This window comes from Corylus avellana, chromosome 11, assembly GCF_965113065.1.
Source record: "Corylus avellana chromosome 11, dhCorAvel1.hap1.2, whole genome shotgun sequence".
Lineage (NCBI taxonomy): Eukaryota > Viridiplantae > Streptophyta > Magnoliopsida > Fagales > Betulaceae > Corylus > Corylus avellana.
In genome coordinates, this window is record NC_142500.1 from 16,925,884 (window position 1) to 16,948,670 (window position 22,787).

A 22,787-nucleotide genomic window follows, 5' to 3' on the forward strand; every position below is an offset into this window, starting at 1 on the left:
AATGACGTCTATGATGACTATTAACATTAAGTTGTCATATCACATTATTCCATGCATTCATGAGAAATAAAAAATTCTCAAAGGTTATTTGGTTCAGAACAATTTATTCGTAAAATAGTTTTCGTCAAAAAATATTTTTAGCAAAGTCATTTTCGCTGAAAATATTTTCAGTCGAAAAAATTTTACGACGTTTACCGTGCACACGGAAAATAATTTTTTTTAATTTTTTTTTATATATATATATTTTTTTCCAATAAGGTCCACGTCGGGACCTGCACGAGACTTGTTCAAGATCCCGCAGGGACATGTCCTAGACCCCGCCGGGACTTGATCGGGATTTGTCTGGGGCCTCGCCGGGACCTGCCCGGGACTTGATCGGGACTTGCCTGGGACCCTCCCAGGACCTGACCGGGACCCCGACAGGACTTGACTGGGACCCACTTGGGACTCGACCGGGCAGGTCTTGGGTGGGGTCCCAAGCAAGTCTCAGGCGGGTCCCGGTCATGTCCTAGTCAGGTCCCGGGCGGGTCCTGGACAAGTCCCGGGCGAGTCTCGTTCAAGTGCCAGGCAGGTCCCGAGCGATTCCTAGGCAGGGTCCCAGGTGGGTCCCAGTCAAGTCCTTGTCAAGTCCCGGTCAGGTCCCGGGCAAGTCTAGGGCGGGTCCTGGTCAAGTCTCAGTCAGGTCCCGGTCAAGTCCCGGCGGGGTCCCGTTCAAGTCTCGATCAGGTCCCGGGCAAGTCCCCAGCGAGTCCTAACCAAGTCCAAGGCGGATCACGTTCAAGTTTTGGGCAAGTCCCGGCGGGGTCTCTGGCGGGTCCTAGGCGGGTCCCAGTCAAGTCCCAGGTGGGTCCCGGTCAGGTCCCGGGCTGGTCTTCGCGCAATCTCGAGCGGGTCCTGGGCGAGTCCCGGTCAAGTCCCGCGAGGTTCTTGGCGGATCTTGGCAAGGTCCATCGAGTTAAGAATGAGATGCTCATAGTCGGAAAATGGTTTACGGTTTTCAAAACCGTAAACTATTTTTTGAAAATTAAAGAAGAATTTTCGGTCAAAAGAAAAATATTTTATGTTGACCACTATTTTACATCAAAGTAAACACCGTAAAATGTAGAAATCATTTTCTGAAAATCATTTTACGTTGAAGTAAACGGAGCCTTAGCATCTTCACACAAAAGATATCTACAAAAATTGCAAGAATTGGGCATGATATTTTGAGATTATTTTTGAAATAATATCATTTTGCTTTATATACGAGTAATTTTCTTTTGTTTCTTTTTTTTTTTTTTTTTTTTTTTTTTCTCAAGTGCTTTGCTTGGGGGTAGTAGTCAAAACTTAGCCCATATAAAGTGAAAACAAAAATAAAGCATGGTGGGTTGCAATGTAAACAATAATAAAGCAGCGGATAGGTAATTCCCAACGGATGGGACTTCGAACGGGAGTCTTCTGCCAGCCTTCCAGAACTGCACGTTCAGACGGCCGTCCGAATGCCGCTGCGAATGGACACTTCTGTCCGAATTCTTGAGCGACCCGATCTGCATCATAAAGTCATTTACTATGGGTCATTTTTCAATTCAATTTTAAAACATCAATAAAATTTTAGTTTTTGAGAGCATCCTCTCATTTTCTTTGGAGCCTCCATAATTATTATTTAATTTTTTTTGAATTTCCTTTACAATTTTCAATTCTTACGCCATTATTACAGAACCTAACTAGCCAAGTTTAGTACCCTGTGATCACAAGGGAGGAAGAGAGAGAGAGATGAGTTCTTGAAAATTGTTTTCTCTAGTTAAATGCACCAAGTCAAATGTACACCACGGGTATCGCAAGCATAATTTTTACTTCTACTCTTGACTAATCATCTGGTCAATTCAACATATTTTTTTGCCTAAACATTTTTTAGCTCAATCTTTCCGTCTTTGGTAAGTAATGATGGAAAAAGAGAGATTTTTTCATTGAACACCAAAAGTGGCATATGCTATTTAGCCATTCAGGGATATGCATGCATTGAGGCTCCTCATGAAGGTTGACTCAGCTTGTCAGCTATATATCTTGTTGGACCCTCTTTCATCATAAACAAGCAAAGCTCCGTTTTGGTACTTATTAATCGAAGCATCACATGCAATTAATTCTCCGAACGAACATGTTTGAGTTTCTTGATCATGTTTGATTTTGATCGTCCGATTTCTGATCAGCGTAGACAAGTAAATCATGATCATTAATTGCTCGATCATTCAATACAAATATAATGTTCACACTAGGGAGGTTTCTACCTCACGTGCACTTTGATGCTGACGAGTGCTTGTATGATCATATGCTTCATGACATATGCACTTACACAAGGTCTTGAGAGAGAGAGAGAGAGAGAGATCACGTGTATGACAATCTTATATAAAACTTGATGCATGCAACGCTCGTGTATTTTCCTCTTTTCCCCTGTCTAGACTGTGAATATGAGATGAAGAATCCTCATATAAATATTGTTGCCATTTATCTTTCTTTTGCGGCAATCGACAGCAAACCCAAGTGGATAATATTTTAGAGAGAAGCAATGTCTATCGAAGCTCTGGCAATGGCAGGCGTGGATTACTCCAAAAGCGGCCTCAGGCTTGAAGAGTGGCCGGAGAAGAGTAGTGGCTTGGAACAGCCACCACTCCATCTGCTGGCTGAGCAGAATTCATGCATTCAAGTTGAGAAAATGGGCGGTGATGTGATGCTTGTGGCAAACGGAGGGTGGACGAAGGCCAGGATGCGCGAATGGGCCAAAGCTGTTGCTGCAATTAATGAAGGATCCAGGCTCTACCACACCTTCAAATGAAAATTGTAAATTGTAAATTGTAAAGCTAGATTCGATCAACCATAATTATGTGATATTTTTGGAGGAATGGTAATAGAGAGGTCATCTTTTTAACAGTTCAACGGATGAGAATCAATTTTTAGAGTAATCAATTATGAAATAATAATATCACATACTAGATTGCCCAGAAAAACGCAAGGTCTCTCCGATAGTTGTTGGCGTTAAAATGGATGAAAAATTGTGTCACACATGACCTACACATGCATATTTTGGACTTGAAATACTCAAATTGCCATAAACTGCTATTTGGAAAGACACCCTCAAGTTGGTTTTGGAGGTTCAATAAGGATCTTACATGCCTATAATCTAAGGGCGAATGATTGGCCCAGACTTGTCTGTTGTTACCTTGTCTTCTCACCGTCATTTCAATAGCATCTTGGTTTTAAATCGAAATTTCTAGCCAGTTCAATCCTCTGTGTAGTCTCTCGTACTCTTGCCTGCGTGCGACCTCAATATGCTGCCATTCTTCCCACCTCTCAGCCAGCCCCTCTCCTTCCAGCATCCGTACCACTTCTGACATTGCTGGGCGGGCGTCTGGTGATGATTGGGTACAAAGCAATGCAACTTGAATCATCCTTTCCACCTCTTGAATCATGTAATTTTTATTTAGGTTGGGATCGACAATAGCATCCAGTCTCTTCTCCCTTTCCAGCTTCTTGACCTTCACAAGAAGATAAACACACAACTTACTAGTTAGCAATCAAAATGTCAAAAAGAGTGCAGAACTCAAAACTTGAAAAATATGCTGAACATTTGTTGTGTGAAATGGAGTCACCACACGTTCTTTTATATATGTACAAAACATGTATAGTCATCTTGAGCCTTGTCAAAATTTGGGGTCATATGATGTAGCAATCATCATTCAACAGTAAGCAACTGAACTCCAAGCTTGAGTAAGCATGCAATTCTCTAAATACAACAAAAGGAAATATGAAAAGGCATGAAAATAAATAGGAAGCAGTTCATCCTTAAATTGCTTGCTACACTGGAAGTTTAGACAATGAAAATGAAGTGAATGAGACATTTCTACCTCTTAATTGTTTAAGCATAGAACCATATGTACTGAGATATACAAGATGAAGCATCCTTAATGGCAATGAGGGTACAAATGATTTTCTAGGTCTCTTTCAGAATCAGGAGCATAATGCATACATCAATTTTAAGACTAGTGATTCTCCAAGTAGTAGTTCCATTATAATTGAAATCCTTAACATATCACCCATATATAAAATCACATGATACCATGGAGAGAGCACGAGATATATGCACACAAAAACAAAATACTGTCCTAAAAAGGTTATCTTACATGGTCAAGTAATAACAAATCATCTTCTTTTTCCACGCGTGAAAAGTCAATCGCCCTTTGACCTGTCACAAGTTCTAACATCATGACTCCATAACCAAAAACATCAGTCCTTTCTGATGACTTTCCAGTTGATAAGTATTCAGGTGCTATGTAGCCCATTGTCCCACGAACTTGAGTTGTCACGTTAGTCTTTCTAACATCAACCAATTTTGCGAGGCCAAAATCACCAACAACTGCTTCAAAATCTTCATCAAGAAACACATTTGCAGCCTTAACATCCCGATGAATAATTTTTGGATTGCAATGTTCATGAAGGTACTCTAGCCCACGAGCAGTGCCTAAAGCAACTTGTTTTCTTGTAGGCCAATCTAAAACAGGATCCCCAGACTTAACTTCTGCATCAGTGCTCACAGCCAGTATGATATCATCAGAAAGGCTGCTAGAAATTAATAGCAGACTGAGATTCATATAAGGAATATGGCTCAATAAGCTACGTAAAAAGTGATGTAAAATCCTACAAATCAATAAAAGACGATGGTGCAAATGATTAGTAACACAGGACTTGTATGATTGAAAACCAGCAATACTTTTTGCTTTTTCAGGACACAAAAAGAGGCAGAATCAAGAACAATTTGCTTGGTACTCAAGAGTTTGATGATGACAATGCTAACGAAATAGACGCTAATTACCCACTTTCCCACATTTAACATGTTCTCATTTCCATTCCATGAGGTTTAACATGAAAAGAACTGTAAATCCATTATAGCATAACAATCAACATCTTCGAATGACCGAGTTTTGTAAAAAAAAGGTACTGTGTGCTCTTGACATATTTTGTCATTGCACTGTATTTAGAGGGCTTAGTGATGTAATATAGGATATATCTCTAAGCAGAATATATTACTGCTGAAAAGAAATTAAAGAGTTCTAAAAGGAATCACTCTGCATGCCCAATTTAATCAATTCAGCTCCCTTTCTTAATCTTTCCAATTCTTATAACCTAGAGATTGACTCAAACTACTTTTTGTACCTACAGTGGAGAAGATATTTTCATCAACGGATAAGTGAAAATTTTAAATATCACTTGGTTAGCTAACCCAAGGTTTGCTCTCCTATTTCTGAGGGAGGCTTGAGGATTCAGAACTTGAGGTTGCTCAATACAGGGAAGTGTTTGTGGCATTATGTGCATGAGAAAGAGATATGGTGGAAAGCTGTTGTGGGCGTTATATTTGGTAGTGTTTGGGGTGAGTGGTGTTCTATTAATCCCCCCGGGGGCACGGGGTAGGGATTTGGAAGAATATTATGAGAGGGTGGAGGTTGTTTTTTAGCCATACCAGATTTGAGCTAGGAGATGGGTTTAAGATCAGATTTTGAGATGATGTGTGGTGCGGAAAGATGACCCTCAATGAAGCTTTCCCGAATTTATATAACATTGCTCGGGTGAAGGATGCGTTTGTTGCAGTTAATTTGGACTTTTCTAGTGGTTCCCTTCAGTGAAATGTTAGCTTTATTCGTATGGCTCACGATTGGGAATTGGATGTCTTGGCTTCCTTCTACACCTTGTTGTATTCCCATATAGTGAGAGGGGAAGAGGAAGACAAGCTTTGGTGAGCCCCATCTCACAAACGGAAGTTTAATGTTCGTTCCTTTTACAAGATTCTTGTTGGTAAAGATGCTTCTCCTTTCCTTTGAAAGAGTATTTGGCGGACTAAGGTTCCTTTGAAAGTGGTTTTTTTCGCTTGGTCAGCGGCTCTAGGGAAAATTCTTACTATGGACAATCTTAGGAAGAAGCATGTCATCGTGGTTGATTGGTGCTGCTTGTGCAAACGGGATGGGGAGTTTGTGGACCATCTTCTTCTCCATTTTGAGGATGCTTGTGCCTTATGGAATGCTATCTTCAGTCACTTTGGGATGTCCTAGGTTATACCTAATCAGTTGGTGGATTTGTTTACTTGCTGGTGGACGGGTGGTCGCTCTCGGAGTGTTATTGTGTGGAAGATGGCACCTTCTTGCCTTATGTGATGCTTGTGGAGGGATCAAAATGATAGAAATTTCGTGAACCAAGAAAGGATGTTGGAGGAGCTTAAGTCCTTTTATTCCCCCTTTATTTAGACAACTGCGTTTTTAACTCCCTTAGTGATTAGTTTTAATGATTTTCTTTTACTTTTTTCTTCTTTTACTTGGGTGTTCTCTTGTAGAACTGGCAATTTTTACATGACTTGTGAACATGACACAAAATATAGGGTTAGGGTTTGCCATAATCGGGTCCGATTCATAAACGGGTTGACCCGCTTGACCCGTTTATCAAATTATATATTTTTCTATATAATAAATATATATTGAAGCAGATCAAATGTGTCAAATGGGTCGCATTCAAGTAAAATGGGTCAAACGGGTCGACCCGTTTATGAAACAAGTCAAATGGGTAGTGTTCAGGTTTAATGGTCTGAACTGTTTAGCTAAACAGGTCGGGTTCGAGTTTGCCCTTATCGTACATATAATTGTAAATGTAGTAATCAAAATGAGGCAGGAGCACTAATGCAAAACACATCACAAAGGTTAGGTGCATTTTCTTTTTAACAGTATTTCCATCATAATATGTTAATAGGAGTCTTTAAATTCTTTATTTTAAGAAATCCTTATTCATTAAGTATTAGGAGTCTTTACTTAAAATAATTAGAAATCCTTGTCCATTAATAATTAGGAGTTCGTACTTAATTCCATTAGAATGTCCTAGTAATCTTAGGATTAGGATTTGTAACCTATTTAAAAGCAACTTGTGGCTTTGTTTTGTAATTGTATTTTGGTAAATAAAATTTTTAGATTGAGGTTTCTCTTGTTCTCCAACTTATTGGTGTTTCTCTTGAATCAATCAATTGTTGATGCCTTTATTCTTGGTATTCTAAGTGAATCAACATGTCTGAAGAAAGATTTTTCTTTTGGTATTTGTGCACAAATCAACTGAATCAATATCATTTTGTCTTTTCGTTTAATCTAATTTTCCTACACATTTCCCTGCCAAAACACAAACAGATTGTTGTAACAAAGTAGAAACATTTTGAATAACTATTCAAAAATAAAACTACTTCAGTGGCCTGCCAACCCCAAAGGTATTCACTATAGAAGATTTGTGTTACAAGTTGATCTTACTCATAAAATCTTTGTAACTCTCAAGACTTAATATGCAACCCCAACAAGCGACCCGTTTACCTCCCACCACAGTGGCTCCAAAACTTCTGGCCTTCTTCTATAAGAAGCACCTTCACAAACAAACCTTATTTGCTACAAACCAGAACCCTAGTTGTTGGAAGCTTTTCAGTGGTTTGATTGATGAAAATGAAGGAGAAGAAATAAATTTTTTAAGGCTCAAAGATGTTTAGGAACTTGTCCAAGAACAATGAAAAATAGTCTCGGCTCTTGCGAAAATTGTGGGCTATGATGCTTATAGATGGGTAGTAAACTTAAGTTTTTAAGGCTAAGTCAGCTAAGTTTAAAATAGTCTGCTGCAGCCTCGTTCAAACAAGCTTCGAACAAGGTTCAAATGCCCAATACTGTACAAGTCTCATTCAAACGCCTTTCAAACGAGATTGCAAACAAGCCATTCTATCCAAATTCTCAGACTTCTATTGGAAGCCTGTTTTGACCTAGTAACAATCGGAATTGGAAATTGTTTGCAAAATACAAAATTGTAGCCATTTAAATCAGCTTTCCAACACCACCAATCTTGCCTCAATCTGATGTTGGAATCAAAAGATATGGTTGTTTTACTACAACTAGATCTTTGTTAGACATCATTCATAAATTTGACTTTTTATGTCTTGGACCAACTTTTACACTTGCTTAACCCTTAACATAAACATTACAACCCAAAAACATGTTTTGACACATGAATTTTCCAACAAAAAAAATAAAACCTAACACTGCAGATGGCGGCCAGCCACTCAAGCATACCAGCCACAAAAACCAAGTTCTACATCCATTCAAATCATCTGTGTGCGCGCACGCATGCATGATATTCAGCTATTAACAGCTCCCATTGACATACAAGGCATAGTGTGTGTGTTTGTATTAACAGCTTCCATTGACATACACGGTGTAAAGAACTCATACCTTGTAGACGATAGGCAACACTTAAGTTCTGCATGAAAGGGTATACTAAAATGCGTTCTGTTGGAGTTGTGCAGAACCCAATCAGCCGTAAAAGATTCCTGTGAATGGCTACACTTATCATCTGAACTTCCCGCTGGAAAGCAGCATCTCCGCCAGGACTTCCATAGTTAGTTAACCGTTTCACAGCAACTTTTGTTTTATCAGCAAGCACCCCTTTATAAACTTTTCCAAAACCTCCCTGTCCTAAAAAATTTTTCTCACTGAAGTTGTCCGTAGCTATCTGCAATTCCCTCCATGCAAATCTTTTCACTTGATCAAATGCAATTCCTTGGTCAACTTCACCTAAGCAATGAGCACACAGTTAAAAATATCAAAGCAAAACTTTCAAAAGCAGATTCCTGAGTTAAAGTTCACATCAAATACCAATTCTAACCTTTTAAGAACAAATACCCAAATATTATTGAAAAATGAAAGCATGGCATAGAATTAAAAACATTGACAAAGTAAACAGAGAACACAATGGAGACTAAAATTTATTAAATAAAGCAAACAGAGAAATCAACTACATGATTCAAACAGATTCGATTAAAGAAGCCCGTTCTTTTCATGAGAATATGCAACAAAACACAGAAATATGCTTTGCAGGAACATGTAATTTCAGTATCGACTAGAAGATATTGCAGCACGAGAAATCAGTAACTCAGAAAGTATACATAATTCTGTGCCATACTATTTGTTTTTGACCTTTCATTTAATTGTTCAAAAACTTAACCAAATTTAATTACAGTTCAAAACTAAGTCAACCTAGTTGAAAGATATTTAATGGGACAAAAATGAAATGTCATTAAGCCAATTCCAAACTTCGCTAATTTAATTGAGTTTTTAGGAATACCGTGTTGATTTATTGAAATTTAGAAAAATGTTTTAACATAAAGGCTTCACACCGGAAATGTCTCCTAAAAAGAGGTGGATTATAAGATCCTGTATTATTTATGTTACCCTAGGTAACTCAAGATGAAAACAAGTACAATTAACAATGTGAATGAAAAAATTAATTGCAGGCCAGTAATCGGTTTAAGAAGTAAAAAGGAAAACAAACCTGCAACATCTACAAAAACTTCACGCCTGTAGCCTGTCAGTCTACCTCGATATAGAATAAACAGCAAGCCCACAAGAAGTAGGACAACAGTACATCCTCCAACTATTCCAAGTATAACTCCTATCTTTGGCTTATGCAAAGTACCTGCCAAGAGAAGGAAAATCTTCGCATTAAGGTAGTAAATAAAGGATTAACTGCACCCCTGTACTTTAGAAAACATCATCTATGTTATAAATCCGATCCAATAACCTGAATCTTCACTTTTAGATTCACAAGGTTGAGAGATGCCACAATTCAAATGGTTTCCTGTAAAGCTGCAACAAACAAGAACCAGCTGCATAGTTTAGAATAAAGACGAATAATTATAATAGTAATAATAACAAACATCTAATATATTCTAAAAAATTTATTATCTGATACTCCTAGATACTTTGCATTTCAATGACACCCAGAAAGAGGAATAGCATCCAGAAAACCCAAGTACCCAAAACAACTTTAGCTTCTGTGTCCTTAAATGGATAGCAAGATGAGTGTTACATTAGTACAACGGCTTTTTAGCAGCTCAATCCGTTGCTTAATTAGACTCATTACGCTGTTCAACTGACCTCGTTGGCTCTGCGTCCACCGATAGTTAGTGACGAAGAATGCCCTTTATCATATAAATTTCTACACCATTTCAACCCAATCATTGACCCAAACTTCTCATTTCTATTCTGGGAACTTGACAACAGTTAGCAAGTTAACAGATGATGAGATTGTGGTAGCTCATCTCTCTCATACGAAAATAGGAGTCACTCAAATAGAATCATGAAGAGTTGTGTGATTGACAGGTAAGCTGGAGAGCTTGGCCCGATCTTACTCAATAAGTTTTTCATTGACGATTAACTCCTATATAGCTTTATCCCCTCCCAAGAGTCAAAATCAACCTTGCTAGCGGCTGAGCTTGCTTGCATCTGATCTAAGCCTATTGCACCACCCTAATGACTATGAGAAAATGGGATAATTCCTCTTTTCTTGGATTGTGTTTCTTAGTTACAAAAAAATAGAGGTCGTGTTTCTCAATATTGATAATGGAGCAATGCAGTTCAATTTAAGAGTAGCAAATTATGAGAACTAGAACTAATAAGAGTCTGTTTAAACACTTATTGACTACTTCTAGATGAAGGGCTTTAAATGGAAAGTGAAGGGTCAGGGTGGAACCTCAAACTAAAAAGATTGTTAAAGACCGTAGTCTACCTTTTTTACTTGTAATGGATATTGAAAGACAATTGTGTACCTGTGGTTCATTGGATACATCATACATGTCATCACCACAAGGGTTTTATTGAATATTAATTAAATGATTAAATTCACGATTTTCTATCAATTTAAATTTTTAGGATAACTGTGATCTAACATAATATCAAAACAAAGATCTTGAGTTTGAACCTTGATGCCACGATTTATCCTCCATTTCAGTTTAATATTCTAATACATATTCCAAATATTAGATCTCACTTAGTGAGGAGGAATTTGAGCCCACACAAGATGGGAAGTGATAGAATATCAATTAAATGATTAAATTTACAATTTCCTATTAGTTTAAACTTTTGGAATAACCAGTTATTTACAAGTTCAACTTATATAAAAATTACAGTTCACATGGTTTTTTAAATAGACACATGGATTTCAATCCTCTCATGTTTATGGCAGAAACATGACTCAAGTTGGTGGCATCCCAACTATACAGTGTAAATGGGTGGCACTAATCCTACCTATGCAAATGGGTCCCACTGTTCCCATAGTTACTAAGAAGGATCCCACATTTAATTGTGTATTCCTGAATTTTTCCTAACATGAGTCATTTTATACACATGAACATGAGAAGATGTAGGGCCAACAATAATCACAAAAATAAGACAGTCAAAATAGGGAAGAGAGGAGAAAGAAGCCAAAAGGGGGAGAAAGAAAGAAGAAGCTAAAAGGGAGAGAAGAAAGAAGAGAAAGAAAAAGCTAAGAGGAGAAAGAAAGAAGAGAAGTTAAAGGGGAAAGAGAAAAAGATCAGTTCCACATTTTTTCTTCCATCACAGTCTCCCTCCATTGGAGTACAAAAAACATTTAAATAGACTCCAACTAAACCCTAATCTAGGGCAAAGCCCATTTATTGCATTACCAAAAACACCCATTGACTCTTGAAAATTAAACAAAATATAAAACTAAATACTAATAACCCAATTAACTAATAGAACTTAAAATAAAACTACATAGACCAATATTACCAGAAAATAAATTAAATATATATAGAATTGATCTCTAAAATTAAATAAGACTAAATTAAAGTAAAATTCGTGTCTCACCCCTTGCATCATGAGAGGATCCAAATACTAGAAATATATTTTTCAATGGTTAGATATTCAAACTCATAAAAATTTAAGTTGTTCATACTTGTAGTTTTGAACTTGGAATAAATGCTCAGGAATCTGACCCCTGAAATCATTTGAATTGAGCAAACTGCAAAAAATGTTTCAACCAATCCATTAAATACTGAAAAACTTTCAGAGTATTTAAAATTTTGAATATAAATCAAACAAATAAAAGTTTGAATTTATTATATTATCTCTGCATCATACAAGATATCACATACAGAATCTTTAATTTTGGAAGACTTGAAAGAGACTTGGGAATAGTCCCAGTGAGTTTGTTTTGACTCAAAGTCCTGCTTGCATAATGAATAAAATCACACTCTTAAGAAGAGATTATGAATGATGAATATACTTGTTAATATCTTCAAAGCTGAAGACAGTGTAGAAAGAAACACTTACAAATACTGGAGCCTTTTAAGTTTACCAAGGGAAGATGGTATTTCACCAGTTAAGTTATTATTTGCCAAATCCAAAGTGCCCAAGCTTGCCAGATTTCCAAATTCTTTAGGTATCTTACCAGTTATGTGATTTCCCGACAAATCACTGCATGATGAATGAAACATGTGCACATTAGGGTTACACTTCAAAGCATATTGCTAGATATGTGTCACAGACGGAGAATATTATCACCCAAAAATTTCAAACTGAAATCTCTATCATGTAAGAACTCAAGGAGCCATGACCATTAAAAAAATATTTCCTACACATTATTTCGTTATGGCTATAAGTTCAACACAAGTCAGTATGACAAAAATTCATTCCAGGAGTGATGATTATTATTCTTTCTTTAAATAACATTTAAAGTATTACTATATATTTAAATCATGCATGGAGCAATCCATAGAATGATAATGGCAAAAATATATTGCTTAAAAAAACAAAAACCAACAATAGTTCACATCCATCAAATTCCATTTTGAATTTCCTTGGAAAGTGAAACACTTGCACTGTAATGATTTGATTCAAAATCTAGTTACCTGAATTCAGAAAAATCATTTTGCCTCTTGCTCAAATGATTAGAATGTATCAGATAATTAGATTGTTTTCAAATATAATGGAATTATTCTTTTTCTTGTTCTTTTTATTTATGAATGGAATTCTAAGTTTTCATCCCAAAGAATAATTAAAAATATCTATATCTCTATGTTTTTGTCTATTCTTGTTGAATTTTTGTGGAAATTATTTTATGATAAATTAAGGTTGATTGGCGCATACAGCATTCAATGGCAGTTTGGTTAAAGAACTTTTTGAACGAAGTTTTCAAATTTCCCAATTCTTTGCTTTGTAGCGATCTTTATCTCAATGAAATCTCAGTTCTCCATAGAAAAAAATAAAATAAAATAAAAAAGAAAACAATAATAGTACTAAAGCCTACTATAGCATAAAGAATTAATACATCTTCTACAATTGATATTGGCAAGCTTGCATGCTTTAGAATTGACATTGGCTGCACTAATACTTCTCATACTTACAGAAACGAAAGAGATTTTATAGTTCCTATATCTGGGGACAAGGTTCCATTAAATCCCATCGAAGATAATGTTCTACAAAGAAAGAATTTGTGTAAGTATAGACCAGACAAAAGGTATTAAGATATGTTAGTAAGGAATAAAACATTGCACGAATGAAAAGGTTGTGATTTGTTGACAAAACCATCATATGATTAGGAGAAGAAAAGGTACAGTAACCAGTATCTTACACACGAGTAACACTTTCATTGTCACAATGAATTTCGGGCCAAAGGCAAGGGTTAACTGCGTTTGTCTGCCAATCTGTGAGCTGATCAGACAAAGCATTCAATGAAGTCTTCAATGCATACAGGGCATCAACTGATACAGAACACAGGAAAATTCACCACCCAAACAGTCTAATGTGTTAATGTCAGTATCAGCACTCGCAAACAAGCAGAAATAGGAGAAGAAAACCAGATAATTCAATATCAAGATACCCTCATTACACCCCACTAAGAGCACTAGCAGCAGACATCCTATAGTCCATTCAATTCCCTATATTTAGGGAAAATCTCAAAAAAAAATCACAAAAACTCAACCACATCAGTTTTCCTAAATTTAACCTACACCCTTGGGTAGCTACAGTGTTTCCCAATGCATTGGGAAACACTATAGCTACCCAATGCCTTATTATAATCATAAAAGAATTTCTCTCTCCTCTCACATGCCTTCTTCTTTGTTGAAGCATTTTCCCATGGTTTCCTTAAAAAGCTCTTTCTCTTTCTCTCTCTCTAAGCTCAAGCCATCGTTCAAGATCTTGTCTTCCTTTTCTTTTTACATCTTTGTGCACTCCTCTGCTATTCGTCCTGAGCGCTTCCAACTCAAAATTCCAAGATCTTGATTGCTCATAACAAAGCTCTTGGATGGGAGGATAAAAAATGGGATGTACGGATAAGAAAAAAGAAAAATTCCCCATCCCTGTTGGAATAAATTCTGGAAAATCAATATACTAATTAGTCTTATGTTCTTATTGGTAAGATCTTAGCTCTCGATCTTGCAGGAAGATTGCCAGAGGACAAAAAGGGCAAAACAGAATGAGGGAGAGTGAGATACAGTGAAAGGAAAAAGAAATTAAAAATAAAAAAAAAAAGTAATATTTTAATAGTATAGGGAAAGATTAAGGAAAACTATTGTGGAGTACATTTGTATAGGGAAGCAAAAAGTAGTTTTAATCCGTAAATTTAGAGAAAATGGTTGGGTATCTGCTGCTAGTGCTCTAACCCTCAGAATCATCAGAAAAAGGATTCTTTGTTTCTTCTTTTTCTTTTTTTTTTGGGTGGGGGGGTTGAGCAAAGCAGAGAATTGTCATATCAGAACAAAAGAACTGCACATCTGACTAATGTACATTATTTTGACATGAAATCAAAACAGTTATATATGTGTTAGCATTTGAAATACATGCTTGATCAGGATCAAACTAAATTAACTAAATAATGCATATCCTGCCTGCACTAATTAGACAATTCAAAACAAAATTGAAAGGAGTTAAACTGTATGAAATGTTTCAGGCACATCAGGCTAGTAATACTACCTCTCAGTCACTTTAGTTCAATAATTGTTGCCATATAGCAAAGTATGTTTGCCACATGAATATTATCACTGAGCATATATGAGATCAACCTTTCCAATTAACTTGACAAAGAAAAGAATACCCACCTTCTCAACCCAAAAAAGATCTACTATTTTACTTGATTCTTCCCTTTCTAATCAATAACTCACACTTTAAATAAAAAGCATAATTGATCAATGAGTCAGCAGTTCAACTGTAACAAGCCCCAAAATAGATTGCAGTTCAATGCCAATGTTTGAGAAAGAGAAAGAGAACAATTCAGTAGATATTTGATGTCTTTTTCAATAAGAACTTAATTAATATAGCTGAAGGGGCAGCAGCCCGTGCACAAAAGGTAAAGAAGGAATGGATGAATTTGATCAACTAATTAATATTTTAACACACCTCTCACGTGTGGGCCCAACCCGAAGAATATTTAACTAAAATAGGGGTGAATTGTGGAGTCAGGGTTCAAACTCATAATCTCTGGCTCTGAAATCATATTAAATTACCACTTATACCAAAATCTTAAGTTGATAAGAATGGGTAAATTTGATCATTTAATTGATATTCTAACAAATGAAACATTTTTGTTCGGGATCTACAGTGCTAGACTCATTCAACTTAGCCTTTTACTTTGATGAAATGTAAACTGCTACTGAGAGTGAAATCCATGAACATACTTAAGATTGTTATATGCTGTTTGAATGAATTAGATGTCAGGTGGGTACAGCATCATACCCTGAGAATCAGGCATTACAAAAGACTGCAAGTAAGCCAATATCAAAACAGTGAAAACCAGTTCCATCTTCAATGACATCAATTCTGGATGAGAGCCATCGCTGCAAAGACATCCCAGCTTTTAGACGTGAACTTTTAGATTTACAATAGACGCTATATAATATGACAAATAAAAGCAAATTGATGTCAGAGGTCTTTATGTGGGGAGAAATCAGAAAACCAGTAGCAACTAGTATGCTTATGCTTGTCCCAGGCAACTAGGTGTGTGTCTACGACTACGAGTCTATGTGAGAGTAGTCTTCTGCTGGTGGTAACTACAGAAAGATTATACCGCAATCCTGAACATCTTCATCAAGCCACATAGAAGTAAACTGACAGACTTGAACGGGTAACATTTCTCATCCCCATATTTAGAATATGTTTGAGATTGCGTTAGAAAATAGAGCTTTTTTAAAAAAGCTTTATTTTTAAACTTTTTCCAAAAGTACATTTTGGCCATTTTTTAGAGCAAAAAAAAAAAAAGTACTGTTTGAGTTTTTTCACCAAACGAACCAACTTTTGTTTAGCATAGTTTTTTATGTACTAAAAGTACCTTTGAGCTCCTTAACGCAATTTCTAATCGACTCTTAGAGCATGTTTGGGATTGCATTGAAAAATATGGCTTTTAAAGTCAAAAAAAGCTTTTTAGAAAAAACTTCATTTTTAAGCTTTTCCCAAAAGTACTTTTGGCCATTTTTAGAGTGAAAAAAATCAAAGAAATTCTTTTGATTTTTTTTACCAAACTAGTCAGCTTTTTGTTTGGTGTAACTTTTTAAGCTCTATAACGCAATCACAAACAGACTCTAAGTCTTTATTTTATGCCATTGTGTATCTTAAAATGATACTTTCAGCATTCCTCATCGGAAAAAAAAAAAAAAAATCAATGCTAATTCATCACTTGTCCCAAAAAGTTAAGTTTATTGAAAAAAGTAAATTTAATTATTTAGTTAATACTTTAACGCACTCCCTAAATTCAGTCAACATGCTGACTCTTTTTAATTGAAATTGGGATAAATAATAGACTAATTATTTAATTAATAGTTTAACACTCAAACCAGTCAACACGTGGACAGGGACTTCAACTCTCATATCATATTAAATTAATACTTCTCCCAAAAAGCTTAACTTTTAAAAAAATGGTAAATAACGTGCAGCATGCCCGTTAAGGGTCTAGGACATACATGACACGAGATGAATTAAATTTGAAAAACAAAGCAACTCAAATCAAGTGGATTGATTATAATTGCCAAGAAAAAGAAAAAGTGGGAAAACAAAAGAAACCAAACATTATCTTTTCAGCTCTTTTACATTATGAAAAGAGCAAAGACCTAAACTGTCACAGGGAGTTCCTAACAGAAGGTAGGCAGTGAAGTGGAGCTTAGAAGATGAGCTGGAAAGGAAGAGCAGTTGAAGTCTGTTATGTAGTTAATGTAGTTAATTCTGTTAGGAGATTATGCACGTGTGGATATGGTAGTTAGTTGGAACTGAAACTGTAAACAGAATTGCCACAACTGATTAAGCCTTATAAAGGCTGGTGGAGTGCAAGGGAGGGGAGTCTTTTTGCATTTGGCAGAAATTGTTGGAGATTAGCCATCTCGAATTGGCCAATTCCATTCAATAAAGAAGTTGATTCTTTTCTTTTCCATTTCCATTCTTTGTTCTAGAGAAGTATTCTGTTACAAGTGGTATCAAGAGCCATTTGTTTTCTTTTCATGAAAACTAGATCTATGGGGCAAGAGTCTGATTTGGCGCAATTCAGGAAGGAGTTTAGAAAGTTATAGGATGATGTATCGGCTTATAAAACCATTCAGGAGGAGTTGAATGTAAGAATTGATCGTAATGAGTGGAAGCATGATGAACAAGCAAGAAAGCAGGAGGAGCATATGAGGCAGCAGGATGCACAATTTGCTCAATTACTGAAATATTTCCAGGAGACAACGAAGGCACCAGAACAGAGAGATAAAAGTTCCTCTTTTGATTCTATGGAGGCCTATTTTGGCTCAACCTCAAAAGGAAGGATTCATGCAGCAGATGGTGGAGGGTTTCAGGCAGGAGATGGATTTCACACTAAGTCCATTCGGTTGGAGTTTCCTAAATTTGATGGGGAGGATCCATTGAATTGGTGTTACAAGGCTGAGCAGTTCTTTGATCACTACTCTACACCAGATTGTCAAAGGTTGAAGATTTCTTCTTTTCATATGGAAGGTACAGCCTTAATTTGGTTTCAAGAATTGCATAAATCAAATTCTTTTGCTACTTGGGATGATTTTGCTAGAGCATTACAGACTAGATTTGGTATGGGGTCTTATGATGACCCTATGGAAACATTGTCAAAGTTGAAACAAGAAGGATCTTTGCAAGAATATAAGAAACAATTTGAAGTATTAGCTAATAGAGTAGCTGACTTACCTGAAGCACATAAATTGAGTTGCTTTTTGGTGGGGTTAAAAGATGAAAATAGATTGGCAGTAAAGATGTTTAAACCTAAGGCCCTAGTTGATGCTTATTCTTTAGCAAAAATCCAGGAGGATTATGTGTGCAATTTCAGAAAAAGCACCAAACCATAGTGGAGTACACTCCCTTATAATAATGCTGCAAGAAGTTTTGGGGGAGAAAGTAAGGGTAATGGGTTTTTGGGACGAAAAACTAATCTTTTTGGTCAACAAAAGAGTCTTGAGTATGCTGTGAATGGTAACAACCAGAATAAGGCTACTCTTCTTGTTTTTGGTAAAGCAATGTTGCCAGTTCAAAAAATTTCTAATGCTGAGATGATGGATAGAAGGAAAAAAGGATTATGTTACAACTGTGATGCTAAGTGGAGCCGTGGCCGTGTTTGTGCTTCACCAAGATTGTTCTTGATTGAGGAGATCGAAGAGAAGGTGAACAAGTTGAAAGAGGTTGAAGAAGAACCAGATCCAGGTGATTTTTTTTTAGAAGAATTTCCTGAAATCTCTTTGCATGCCATTATTGGAAATCCTACTCCTAAGACTATGAGGATTGTAGGTATGATAAACAATCACAAGATAATAATTTTGATTGATTCTGGAAGTACACATAACTTCTTAGATCAGGAAAGGGTTAAGGGAATGGGAATTCAGCCTGTGAATAATGAATCTATCAAAGTTAAAGTAGCAAATGGATATGAGCTTGTAGGCCCTAGTAAATGTAATAACACAAAGGTGAGGTTGCAAGGTTATACTTTTGTTGTTGACCTTTACATTTTACCTTTGGCTGGTTGTAATATGGTACTTGGCATTCAGTGGTTGAGGACTTTAGGGCCTATATTGTGGGATTTTCTTAATCTCACTATGCAGTTTGTGTATGAGGAAAGAACTTGTTTGCTGGAAGGGTTGGCTGCTAATCTAAATCTATGTGTAGAAGATGATGAATCTTTTAAACTAAGTAGAGGTGAGAACAAGGGTGTCTTGTTGCAGCTTCTTGGTGATGATAGTAACCAGATGTAAGGGGATGAAGATGGAAGGAAGCAAAACAAAGAAGTTGGTCCTATGGCTCAGTTATTGGAAGAATTTGCAGATGTTTTTGCAGATCCTAAGGAGTTGCCTCCTAAAAGATCTCATGATCATGCAATACATTTGAAGGAGGGTGCACAGCCTGTTTCAGTGAGGCCATACCAGTACCCTTTTTACCAAAAGGAGGAGATAGAGAAGATTGTCAAAGAGTTGCTGCAGTCATGAGTAATTAGATGCAGTCAGAGTGCTTTCTCTTCTCCAGTTTTACTTGTGAGGAGGGCAGATGGCAGCTGGAGGATGTGTATGGATTATAGAGCCTTGAATCAGGTAACTATCAAGGACAAGTTTCCTATACCAGTTGTGGATGAGCTGTTAGATGAGTTGTGGGGAGCTCAATGGTTTTCTAAACTGGATTTAAAATTTGATTATCATCAGATAAGGTTGGTAGAGAAGGATATTCATAAGACTGCCTTCGGCACTCATGAGGGCCATTATGAGTTTTTAATGATGCCATTCGGCCTTACTAATGCTCCATCTACTTTTCAAAGCCTTATGAATCAGGTTTTTAAACATTTTCTTAGAAAGTTCATCTTAGTTTTTTTTGATGATATATTGGTTTTCAGTAAAGATTTGGATACTCATAGGCAGCATTTAAGGATCACTTTGGATTTATTGAGGAAGAATCAGTTATATGCTAAAATGTCTAAGTGTACGTTTGGTTGTGAAGAGGTGGAGTATCTTGGACATGTGATTTCTGCTTCAGGTGTTAAGGCTGATCATGAAAAGATTCAAGCTATGGTTGAGTAGCCTTTTCCTAAAACTCTTAAGTCTTTGAGAGGGTTTTTGGGACTCACGGGTTACTACAGAAAATTTATTCAGGGGTATGGATCTATTGCAGCCCCATTGACAGCTATGTTAAAGAAAAATGCTTTTTCTTGGGATGAATCAGCTATTGGTGCATTTAACAGTCTCAAGGCTACCATGACAGCAGCTCCAGTCCTAGCTCTTCCTAACTTTTCCCAGCTATTTGTGATTGAGTGTGATACTCGTGGTATTGGAATTGGAGCAGTGTTAATGCAAGCTAGTAGGCCAATAGCATTCTTGAGTAAAGCCCTCAAAGGGAAAGCTGTTCATATGTCCACTTATGAGAAGGAGTTGTTTGCCCTAGTAACAGCTATTGAAAAATGGAGACCTTATTTGGTTGGGAGGCCATTCATTGTCAAAACAGACCATCAAAGTCTGAAATTCCTTTTGGAGCAGAAGGTGGGTACCCCATTTCAACAGAAATGGATCGCTAAGTTGATTGGCTATGACTTTACAGTGGAGTACAAAAAGGGAGTGGATAACAGAGTGGCGGATGCTCTATCAAGAAGGGAGGATTGGGAACCTGAGTTGACTTTGCCTCTTCTGTCCATACCTACTATCAGTTAGGTTAAGGATTTAAGAGCTGAGTATCAAACTGATTTGCAGTTGAAAGCTTTATTGGAGCAATGGGATAAAGGTGAGCTGGATTCAAAAAAAATTTCCCTTAGGGATAATCTGCTGTTCTATAAAAGAGGATCTATATTGGGAGTTCTCAAGCCATAAGAGCACAAGTGTTACACTTTGTTCATGGTGGTCCGATGGCAGGTCATTCAGGGTTTGATAAAACTTTACAAAGGGCCAAAAGGGATTTTTATTGGAAAGGGATGACTAAAGACCTCAAGAAGTTTATCAGGGAATGTGAGGTTTGCCAACAATCTAAGTATGAGAATATGTCTCCTGCTGGACTGTTACAACCTCTTCATATTCCTAGCAGAATTTGGGCTGATGTATCTATGGATTTTGTTGAAGGGTTACCTATTTCTCAAGGGCAATTAGTGATAATGGTGGTGGTGGACCGATTGTCTAAGTATAGCCATCTTATTGCTCTTTCACATCCCTATACAGCAATTAAAATAGCTCAAGTGTTTGTTCAAAATATCATAAGATTACATGGAATGCCTACTTCCATAGTATCAAATAGAGACCCTGTTTTCACTAGTGCTTTCTGGAGGGAGTTGTTTAAACTTCAAGGCACTACTTTGCAATTTAGCACTAGTTATCACCCTCAAAATGATGGGCAAACTGAGATTGTGAATAAGTGTATTGAGTCATATTTGAGGTGTTTTGTGCAAAATCGACCTAAACAGTGGCTGCCTTGGCTGCCATGGGCAAAGTATTGGTATAATACTACATGGCATGCTTCTACCAAAATGACACCCTTTGAAGCTGTTTATGGTTTACCTCCTCCACGATTGCTCACTTATATTCCAGGGACAACAAGATTAGAAGCTGTTGATGAAGTTCTTTGTTCCAGGGAGCAAATTTTGTCTTTGTTAAAGAACAATTTGCAGCAAGCTCAGCAGAGGATGAAAAGGTATGCGGATTTAAGGAGATCTGAAAGAGTTTTTGAGGTGGGGCAGATGGTTTATCTAAGGCTGCAGCCTTATAGACAACAGTCAGTGGGTATTAGAAGGTCTTTGAAGTTATCTCCTCGGTTTTATGGACCCTTCAAAATTATCCGCAAAGTGGGGAAGGTGGCTTGTGAGTTGGATTTACCATTGACAACTCGCATACATCCAGTTTTTCATGTCTCTCAATTGAAACTAAAGCTTGGCAGCAGGAATTCTATTCTTCCTCAATTACCTCCTGTTGATATGCAGGGGCTTATCTTATCTGATCCTTTGAAAATTCTGGCTCGAAGAAGTAAAAGGAAGGATAATAGAGCAGTCACTGAGGTTTTGGTTCAATGGGTGGGTCAAACTGAAGATGATGCTTCTTGGGAGGAATTGTTTCACATGCAACAGTCTTATCCGCACCTTGTGGGCAAGGTGCTTTAAAGGGAGAGGCTATGTCACAGGGAGTTCCTAACAGAAGGCAGGTAGTGAAGTGGAGCTTAGAAGATGAGCTGGAAAGGAAGAGCAGTTGAAGTCTGTTATGTAGTTAATGTAGTTAATTCTGTTAGGAGATTGTGCACGTGTGGATATCGTAGTTAGTTGGAACTAAAACTGTAAACAGAATTGTAAACAGAATTGCCTCAACTGATTAAGCCTTATAAAGGCTGGTGGAGTGCAAGGGAGGGGAGTCTTTTTGCATTTGGCAGAAATTGTAGGAGATTAACCATCTCGAATTGGCCAATTCCATTCAATAAAGAAGTTAATTCTTTTCTTTTCCATTTCCATTCTTTGTTCTAGAGAAGTATTCTGTTACATAAACCAAGTCAAATTATTTTACTTTATTAGCTCTTTTGCCACTACTTTTTCTCATTTTCTTTTCCAGAGCTTCGAAATAATAATTAAATCAAATGCAAATTACTTCCATTTCTATTTCCAACAGTTTCTGAAATTGAGAAACTCAAGACAAAACTACAAAAAAGAAGAAGAAGAAGAAGAAGAAGGGAACCTGTTGAGAGGAAGCACAGTAAATCCGAGAGAGAAGCTTGGGACTTTTTTTGGTTTCTCGCTTCCTTTCTTTGCTCTCTAAATCGAATTGTCGAAGATTTTGGGGTTCAGAAGAATGAATAACAGCTTTGTAGAAGAATGTCGCTACAAATACAATTGCTGGTGAGTGAAAAATGGGTTTGAGCTCTGGAAGGGTCCACTCTGCTCTCTACCGGCACGGACATGGCTATTGCCTTGCGACTTCCTCGCGCGCGTCCCCGAGTTGTTTTCTCGAGACAGTGACTGAGAGC

The 22,787-nt window shown here is 37.0% G+C and overlaps 1 protein-coding gene across 2 annotated transcripts; it reads right to left on the reverse strand.

Annotated features, from left to right (window-relative positions):
• Positions 1 to 2,190: 2,190 nt before the first annotated feature.
• LOC132165494 (putative LRR receptor-like serine/threonine-protein kinase At5g10290) lies at positions 2,191 to 22,786 on the reverse strand. Of its 2 annotated transcripts, XM_059576085.2 has the most exons (13): positions 22,499 to 22,786; positions 15,567 to 15,667; positions 13,465 to 13,594; positions 13,238 to 13,309; positions 12,165 to 12,308; positions 11,987 to 12,058; positions 11,788 to 11,853; positions 9,613 to 9,677; positions 9,364 to 9,507; positions 8,265 to 8,606; positions 4,155 to 4,549; positions 3,194 to 3,509; positions 2,191 to 2,799 (listed from the first exon to the last, which is right to left on the reverse strand). In XM_059576085.2, exons 2-12 carry the CDS (start codon positions 15,643 to 15,645, stop codon positions 3,231 to 3,233), a joined length of 1,788 nt encoding a protein of 595 aa, XP_059432068.1. In that variant the 5' UTR covers positions 15,646 to 15,667; positions 22,499 to 22,786; the 3' UTR covers positions 2,191 to 2,799; positions 3,194 to 3,230. The 2 variants fall into 2 exon arrangements, with proteins under 2 accessions (XP_059432068.1, XP_059432067.1); XM_059576084.2 differs by lacking the exon at positions 2,191 to 2,799 and having other exon boundaries at positions 2,920 to 3,509.
• Position 22,787: the final 1 nt, after the last annotated feature.

Excerpts from the sequence above, each read along its gene's own strand:
- LOC132165494 (XM_059576085.2), bottom strand. The coding sequence starts at position 15,645 with ATGTCATTGAAGATGGAACTGGTTTTCACTGTTTTGATATTGGCTTAC. Across the intron at positions 9,508-9,612 it reads ATCTAAAAGTGAAGATTCAG|GTACTTTGCATAAGCCAAAG; the intron begins GTTATTGGATCG and ends TTCTCTTGGCAG. Across the intron at positions 4,550-8,264 it reads TGTTGCCTATCGTCTACAAG|AAGTTAAGTCTGGGGATCCT; the intron begins GTATGAGTTCTT and ends GCACTGATGCAG.